This window comes from Microtus ochrogaster, unplaced genomic scaffold, assembly GCF_000317375.1.
Source record: "Microtus ochrogaster isolate Prairie Vole_2 unplaced genomic scaffold, MicOch1.0 UNK2, whole genome shotgun sequence".
Lineage (NCBI taxonomy): Eukaryota > Metazoa > Chordata > Mammalia > Rodentia > Cricetidae > Microtus > Microtus ochrogaster.
Window position 1 is genome coordinate 18439390 of NW_004949100.1, and position 9344 is coordinate 18448733.

Genomic DNA, 9344 nt, shown 5'->3' on the forward strand with positions numbered 1-9344 from the left:
TGTTCTTCTTGACCAGGATAAGAGAGTGGTTAAGGACAAGGTGTTTACAGACTGCAGTCCCATAATCAAAAGAAACATCCTGGTTCTACAGAGACAGTTTTCAAATTTTGCTTTCTCAACTCTACAGTGGCAGTTAGAGCATAATGCTTGAGGATTAAAAGGGTCAGTTCTTAAGTATGATTCTTTCACATAGAATAAATCCTCAGGAAATACTATTTTATAGTCTACTATCGTTGTGCTGATCAGCATTAAACTTTATTGATTGATTGTTTTTTTTTGAGACAGGGTTACTCTGTGTAACAGTCTTGGTTGTCATGGAACTCACTCTGTAGACCAGGCTGGACTCAAATTTACAGACATTCACCTGTCTCTACCTCCCAGGTGCTGGGATTAAAGGCGTGCACCACACCCCCTGGCTAAGCTATCATTTTTAACAAAACTTAGTTATAAAATACTTTAACAAAAACTCACATAAAATAAGTTAGCATTTTCACAAAATATTCTTTATATGCATTGAAATAGCTTGTTTTCATGAAACAGGTCTATAAAGTCTGAAGCCATGTTTCAGAATAGAACTGAATGAAAGATTGTTTCTGACCTTCTCTGTAGACGGGGATTAGCTGTATTTCTAAATTAAAGCAGGCTATGCTTTCTTGATGTCTGATTGATGAAAGTGAGCTTAGAAACAAATAACTTGATTTACAAAATGATACCTTTACTTAAAATAATTGGATAAACTGTGAACTAAATAATTAATTAATTTTAATATACATCACCACAAAACATCTTGCATAAAACAAAGTAAATTTGTATTAGAAAGTCAGATATTTCATGGGATATTAGCAACTAATCAAACATTTTCTTTGTTTAGATTGACACATTTTTCTGGAATCTGCATACTGAAAATGATAGACCAGGTTTCAGGGAAGTTAATAAAATAAATTCATTAGTCAGCAAAAAATTCATTTGTGTTAAATATAGAAGTTGCAGTTTTCGAATTATTTTTCTAAAGGCTTGTCAATACTATCTTTTAATGTAACAAATAATAAATTGTAGCTAATGTTTTGTTTCTCCAAGGTGCCTAATTCTGTTTATATCTGAATCCCAACTTCAAAATTATTTTGGGATAATTTTAAGTCAATCACAGTGTTACACTTGTCTGACCATTGTCCCTTTTTCCCTCCAGGGTCTATTTCTTCTTGTGATGCGTTTCTCAATGTCTTCCAGAGTAAAGGCCTTCGACAGGAGGTCATCTGTCCCTGTGCCAGCTCACCAGAGGCCCTCACTGTGGCAATCCGGAGGTACTGGGTCATGTCAGTTTATAGTATACAGCTATCCCAGTGGAGCAACTGAAAGGGGGAAGTCACGGTAGTTAGTACTTAGTGTGAACATAGGAATAGCCTTCCAAGTTTTCCATGGTGAGTTTCTTTCTATCTTACAGGTAAGAATGAATTCCCTTGAATTTTCTAGATCTGTTAGTTAGAGAAATAGTAATGATTTTCTCCAGTTTCGTTCTCTTTCCTGAGTTGTTAGAACTGTGTATAGGAATATGGGGGCCCACATGGTTTTTCAGGTTGCACTACTCAATTTTCTTTTTTTTTTAACATTTTATTTATTTATTATGTATACAATATTCTGTCTGTGTGTATGTCTGCAGGCCAGAAGAGGGCACCAGATCTCATTACGGATGGTTGTGAGCCACCATGTGGTTGCTGGGAATTGAACTCAGAACCTTTGGAAGAGCAGGCAATGCTCTTAACCACTGAGCCATTTCTCCAGCCCTGCACTACTCAATTTTCATTGGCTTATATACATCTTTGGTTTTTAATTTAGGGGATGGAATGAAGTAAATGTTAAACCATGATCCTAGATAATGTGGTTTCATTTTCGTCTCTACTTTTTGTTCCATGGAAAAATGTACTTTAAGAAACTTAGCCAGATATAGAAACACACACCTTTAATCCCAGCATATGGGAGGCAGAGGCAGCTGGATCTCTGTGAGTTCAAGGCCTACCTGGTCCACCTATTGGGTTTCAAGCCAGGTAGACATCACATAATAAAAGATCCTGTTGAAGAAAAAGAAAGGAAAGAAAAAGAAAGCCTGGTTTTCTGAAGCTTTGAGCAGCATGGTAGTACATCAGGAACGCTAAGGACTGTGATTACCAGCTGTCTAACAGCCTGGCCACTGAGTATTCTGAGATGCTTTTGCTGGGAGAAACATTCACTATTCATCATAAGTCACTCCAGCTTGCTTCAGAACAGTACAGGGGAGGGGAAGTAGTTATAGAGATGTAAAATTTATTCTGCTTCAGTGAGAAAGGCCACACCTTGTAAGGGGATACAAAGAAGGATCACCTGATAAGCATCAACAGTAATTGGAGCTGGTTGTCAAATGCCACTCCAGCCTCTCAGTTATCAACACCAACATAAAGAAGTGGTAGCAACATACAGGTCTTTAAAACTTATAAATTATTTTTCACTGCTTTAGGGCCTACCTCTAAGTGGCTTTTATTCCATGCAATGGTTGTGTACTCCATTACATTTGAGAACTCAGTGTTCTAAAGTAGAAGCTGTGCTTAATTTCAGTAGAAGAGAATATGTTCTTTTCCTGATTAAATTCAGTGGGTCATACACATGTGAAAACCAAAGTCATGAAAGTAGTAGGTGAACTTGTTTAGAAGAGTCTTCACTTGAGTGAGAAGGAGATGAAGATGAAGGGAGAGTAATGGGAGGATGAGAACCACCAAAGCACATTATACATATGTTTGAAATTGTCAAATAATTAATAATTTATAAAAATTAAAAATAGAGCATCCTACTAGGTAAAAAGGAGGACCCTAAGAGAGACATACATGGAGGGCCCTAGGAAAGGTGAATAGTTAAGATCTCTTGGGTAAACTGGGAAGGGGAGTCGAAGGGAGCAAATGGGGGATGGGAATATGAGATGGCTGAGTTGGGGGAGGAATGAAAGTGATATCTTGACATAGGGAGCCATATGGACAATGTGTGTAGAGGGGAGTCAAGATCATGATTGGGCAAACCACAGAGACAGCTGATCCGAACTAGTGGGAGCTCACAGACTCTGGACTCACACCCGGAGATCCTGCATGGGACCGAACTAAGCCCTCTGAATGTGGGTGACAGTTGTGTGGCTTGATCATTTTGGGGGAGGGGACCCTGGCAGTGGGACCAGAATTTACCCTGGGTACATGAACTGGTCTTTTAGAGCCCATTCCCCTTGGTGAGATAGCTTTGGGGGGAGGGTTGGGGGGTTGTTCCCTTTGTTGACTCCCTAAGGTAGGTCTTACCCCCTCTGAGGAGTGGATGGGGCAAGTGGGAGGGGGAGGAAGGGGGAACTAGGGCTGGTATGTAAAATGAAAAAAATTGTTAAAAAAAATAGAGCTTCCTAAAAGTATTGATCTGAAGAGTTTATTAGTTACTTTTCTTGTTGCTGTGATGAAATACTTGACAAAAGCAGCTTAGGAAAGGAAGAGCTCATTTTTGTCTCACAGATTGAGGATTATATATGGTTCATTAGGTCAGGGAAGGCATGGTAGCAAAAATATGAAGCAACAGTTTACATTGTATCAATAGTCAAGAGGTTGAGAGAGATAAATGCTGGTGTTCAGCTAGCTTTCTCTTTTTTGTTCAGTTGGAACCCAGTTTATAAGATGATAACACTTTTTGCATGTGTCTTCTATCCTCAATTAAATCTTTCTGCAAATACCCTTATATTTTCCCTAAGAGGTTTATTTCCTAGGTAATTCCTCTTCCAGTGAAGTTTACAATGAAAGTTAACTATTATGGATAATTTCCATAGGTAAGAAAGAAAACATGTGATGTTTTTAGATTTTTGTTATACTATTAACTAGATTGTAGGCCTGAGAAAATGAAAATTTCCAAAATATGAGCCATGTCAAACTAGAAATTATGACTGTCACATCTTTAAGTGGATGCTGAAACATGTTATTGCCAGAGTCTGGTCTCCATCCTTTAGAAGTAGTATACTTTAGGTACTCTCCACATGTTTGGATTTGACTGGATAATTTGCTCTTCCCAGGAGTATGTTCTTGATAGTGAGATTTTCATTTAAAGTCTTGAATGTTATAAAACATCATCACAAAAAATGTCTGAGTTGTACAGCTAATATCCACTTATAAGTGAGTGCATGTTATGTTTGTCTTTCTGGGTCTAGGCTACCTCACTCAGGATGATTTTCTAGTTCCATCCATTTGCCTGCAAATTTCCTGATGTTATTGTTTTTAACAGCTGAGTACTATTGCATTGTATAAATGTACCACATTTTCTATATTTTTTCTTCCGTGAGGGGACATCTAGGCTGTTTCCAGGTTCTAGCTGTTATGAATATTACTGATATGAGCATAGTTGAGCAAGTGTCCTTGTGGAATGATTGAGCATCCTTTCGGTATATGCCCAAGTGGCATATAGGTGGATCCTGAGGTAGATTGATTTTCAATTTTCTGATAAACCTCTATATTGATTTCCAAAGTAGTTGTACAAGTTTGCACTCCCACCAACAATGGAGAAGTATTCCCCTTGTTCCACATCCTCTCCAGTATAAGCTGTCATTAATATTTTTGATCTTAGTCATTCTGACAGGTGTGAAATGGTATCTCAGAGTCATTTTGATTTGCATTTCCTTGATGGATAAGGATGTGGAACATTTCTTTAATTGTCTCTCCACAATTTGAGATTCTTTTGTTGAGAATTCTGTTTAGGTCCGTACATCCCTTTTAAATTGGATTATTTGTTTGTTTGTTTTGATCTCAAGCTTCTTAAATTCTTTATATATTTTGGAGATCAACCCTCTGTCTCATGTTAGTGACAGATCTTTTCTCATTCTGTAGACTGCTGTTTTTTGTCTTATTGACAGTGTCTTTTGCCTTACAGAAGATTTCCAGTTTTATGAGGTTGTATTATTAATTGTCAGTCTCGGTGTCTGTGCTACTGGTGTTCTATTCAGGACGTTGTCTCCTGTACCAGCGCATGCAACTCATTCTTTTCTTGAACCTTCCTGGATCCTTCCTTTATGTTCCTGTCAAAAGGACCTTTGACCCAAGTCCAGAGAGAGCAGTTTGCAGGACCCTTGGTTACTGACAAGGTAGAGAAACCTGTCTAAGGCCTTCACAGACGGTCAACACTGCTAAAATGAAAGCATCCTTATGGTGTGTGGGTGGCCATGTGGGAGTTTTCTACGTTGTGCTTTGTACTGCATTTGTCCCAATACTACTATATCAGTAGAAGGAGAAAGAGTGGAAATGCAGCTGCGTCTTACGACTTTATAGCAAGTTTTTCACTCTGGATTTTTTTATGAATTCTCGAAAGTTTACCACTACTTCATAGATTGCTAAGTTCTTCCAAGTGATTGCATTTTTTCTTTAATCATTGTGTGTAAGAGAGAGTACATGAGTGGGAATGAATGTATCAAGACATGCATGTAGTGGTTAGAGGGCAACTCTTGGACATCAGTCCACCTTGTTGAGGCAGGGTCTCTCTGTGATGCATACTCCAGGCTAGCTAGCTGACCAATAAGTTTCCAGCTGATCCTTCTTTTCCTATTTCACTGAAGGAGTGCTGGGTTTACAGATGTTTGCCATTGTATCTTTTAACATGGGTTCCTGGAATTGAACATCAGGATCCCATGGCTAGCACTTTTACCTGCTAAACCATTTCTTTGGTCATAAGTGATTGCATTTTTATTTTCATCAATACTCTTATTTTCTAAAAGAGGCACATCATGAGACCTATTGACTTTTTTTTTTTTTTTTTTGCTATGCCTGGTTATGTATGAGGACCAGTTCCCTTTGAAATGATGTAGGTCTTTGCTTGTAAATGCAAATGTACCTATGCTTCCTAATAACCATCATTATTGACATTTCTGTTGTGAGGCCTGGTCATGAGGAACATCCTGGTGACTTGTGGAGACTCAGACTACTGTGTTTTCCTCTCTACCTGCTGGCCTTGGTAGTTTCTCACCATTCACTGAGAGTTGGGATCTGATCCAGGAGTACTTGAGGACCAGATACCACCTCCTATTTCATATATCCTGCCACTTTTCTTGCAGTACAGTTTTGCTTTCATTTGGGTAACACATGGGAGGCACACAGGATGTGATTTCTGATTGAAGCATTAGTAACCACTATTTACTCCTATTTAATGTTTTTAATAGAATAAGCATGTAGATGTCCTTGTACTGTTGAATGTGATTGATAACTTCTTTCTCTCCCAACCTTGTGTGACAATCATTGTTCTTTCCTTTTCTCACTTTGCCAGGATGTGTCTGAATCCGTCCACTTTTCCTTTCCTACAATTTTCCAGGCCCATCTCCCCTCACTTGGATTCCCAACCACTTCCAATTGGTTTTCTCTCTTTCACCAACCACAGTATGGCCAAAGCCCACCGTGGGTGCAGGTCTCTCATTTAGGTGTGAGTCTGAAGAAGCATACTTTCCTCTTTTTCCGGCCATCATAGATGTAGCATTCTCCAAGTCTGCCTCCTTTTCCCTCTGCCTAGGTGACTCTGGTGACTCCATCTACATGGTACAGCACTCACTGCTCAGCTGTTGCCTCAGAATTATCAATTACAGTCAGTGACTCACTGGCATATTTATTCATCTTTTATTATGAATCTCTACCTGATAAATTGTTGGTACCTAATTATTTTTAGATAAATGAGTAAAAATATTATTTAAACATATTATTCAGTCCCCTCCCAAATATCTGGTATAACCCTACATCATTTTCCAGAAGATGCTGCTATGGACCATGGCTTTTCTTAGGAGTTTATACACACTTAAGCATGAACATTTATTTATACTATTTACACAGTAGAACTGTATTCCATTTTGGATTTTTATTTGCTTCTATTTACCAAATGGCAGGAGATGAACATGCCATGTTAATAAAGGTACTGCCACATGGCATATCATAAATAAGGAATTTTAATAAATTAAAATGTAAGAGCTACCTAGTAGTAAGGCTGAGTATTGTCCAAGCAGGACAGGAAAACTTCACCTAGGTCTATAGATTGACAGATTCTCATAACATGATCTGCTGAAAATCAACTCCAGTATGAATGCAATATGTCATGTACTATTTGCAGCCATTCTGAGGCCTATCCAGAGGAAGCTTTGATGAGAGAGAACTAGTGGGTTCAGGTCTTGGGCAACAATCTGAGGTGTGTCCTCAGTCATTCTGGGGCAGGAGAGAGCATTCGCTACATTGTTGTGGAGTAGGGTTCAAGTGCAGAAAATCTCCAACTATGTTTTCCCCCACCACAGCGAGGGTTTTACATTATCAGTTATAAAGTTGTGGAGCAGCAAGGACTGTCCAGTGGATAGACAGAATCATGAGCCAGAACTGTTTGTACAATTTCCATTGGCTTTGTGCACATATGTCCCCCTGGCTTGTGGACACATTGTCAGGAGAAAGAGGTCTCTGGACACAGATCATGACAGGTAATGTCCCTTCTTCCCTTCCTCCTCCCTGGTGTGGGTGGTGATGTTCTCAAATGTGCCAGTTTTCTGACTGGTGTCAGTCCACAGATTCAGGAACAAACTTATGAACAGAAAAACAATAAGCTTTGATTTCAGTATTTTAAGTTGAATTGAGGAAAACAGTGTAAGAAAAATCTAAGATAGTCTTTGAGTCCAGGCTTTACTCTCTGGTGTTTTCTTTGTGCCCTGATCACAGCCTTAAAAGTAGCTATACCCTTTTTAAATTGTTATGCACATTTAAATCAATGCCAGTGTTGTAAGCAGTTCTTTATAATTAACTTTTGGGATTAGACTTCCTGAGATGACTGAATGCAAATGATAAAAATTCCTTTCAGCTTTGAATATATTTATTTTCTTAAAGATATATATCTTCTTTTTTACTTCTCATTTCAGTTAATTCTCTCTGGATATGCTCTCTTGTATATACCAAAGGTGTTTCTTACTAGTATCAAAAATGTTTCATAATCTAATCAAGTTGACAGTCCAGATTAGCCATCATGTGTGTTTTGCTTAGTGCTTGCAGTTTCTAAAGGAAAACAAGCACTTAGCTGTTAGATTTTGCTGTTCTGTTATAGAGAAAAGACTTCAGAGGACTAATTACTCAGGCTTGAAATGAGTAGGAGGACTAATATTTCTTCTGTGTTGTCATCTAAGCAAATTGTGTCCCATGTTTAATAATCTTCCAGGGACAGCTTATTCTGCCCTGATAATGAAGCAGAAATTGAACTTCCAGTAAACATTACAGTACAGCTGATTGCTTGTCTGGCTCTTAGTCTACTTATTTAAAAGCTGTTCATTTATTATCCATGGTAATCAGTGAAGATAAAATTGCAGATATATTTGTATACCTTTGGTAGATTTTTAGCCTTTGTGAGACTTTTCTTTAAAAAAAGCAAACAAAAACAAACAAAAAACCCACACAACTTTCCACAGGGCAGGGAACCCTGACTGCTCTTTGGACTGGAGAAGGATGGGGAGAGGAGTAGGGGGAGGGGGAGAAGGGTGGGAGGAGGGGGAGAAGGGTGGGAGGAGGCGGAAACTTGGTTTTTTTTTCCTTTTCTCAATAAAAAAAAAATCAGCAAGCTGGGAGAGTTAAGGGACAGTGGTTTAGGTATCCCCTGCATGGGGGCCATGGGTGCCAATGAGGACATGTCCATGGGTCAGGCTTATGGAGATGTGAAAAGTCAAGACTTTCCAGGGCTTCAGACCTGTTGAGGTGGTAACCATAGCCCACTAACTGCTGAGTATCTTACCATGGTTTTTTCCTTAAGTAATACAGGGTATCCCTCGTGCATCAAATAGAACATATTGGAAGACTCTGGGTCATGTATAATGAATGATACCTCCAGTATCCAGCTTGATAGATGAACAGAATGCAGAAATGGCTTCCAGGAGCCAGCAGAGGACCCTGGTGAGCAATGGGGAAAGGGAGTAGGCAGACAGCTAGCCTTAGGATGATGTGCTCCCTGTGTGGTTGCCAGAGGAAGATGATTGCTATGACTAATCTGGTCAGTGTTCTCAGGGAAAGGCAGTCTTCAAACATAATTATCAGCATTGAAATGACATGTTCAAACTTTTTAAGAACAGAAGTTAATAGGAAGTCGTTGGAAGGAGACTGCTTGTTCTTCTTGACCACCAGGCTAGCTTAGACCCAAAATAATCTCTCAAACGCTGTATTAATTAAATAACTTCTTGACCCGTTAGCTCTAACTTATTGGCTAACTTTTTTTTAAATTTTTTTTTAATTGAGAAAAGGAAAAAAAAGTTTCCGCCTCCTCCCAGCCTCCCATTTCCCTCCCCCTCCTCCCACCTTTCTCCCCCTCCCCCC

General features: G+C 39.0%; 1 protein-coding gene across 4 annotated transcripts in view; it reads left to right on the top strand.

The window, feature by feature from the left end:
* Nucleotides 1-9344, top strand: part of Dip2c (disco interacting protein 2 homolog C) — a 348427-nt gene that overhangs the window by 251629 nt on the left and 87454 nt on the right. For all 4 annotated transcript variants that reach the window (XM_026788415.1, XM_026788416.1, XM_026788417.1 and 1 more), the window contains one exon: nucleotides 1187-1301. In XM_026788415.1, coding sequence (XP_026644216.1) covers nucleotides 1187-1301 — 115 coding nt within the window. The remainder of the gene's footprint in view (nucleotides 1-1186; nucleotides 1302-9344) is intronic.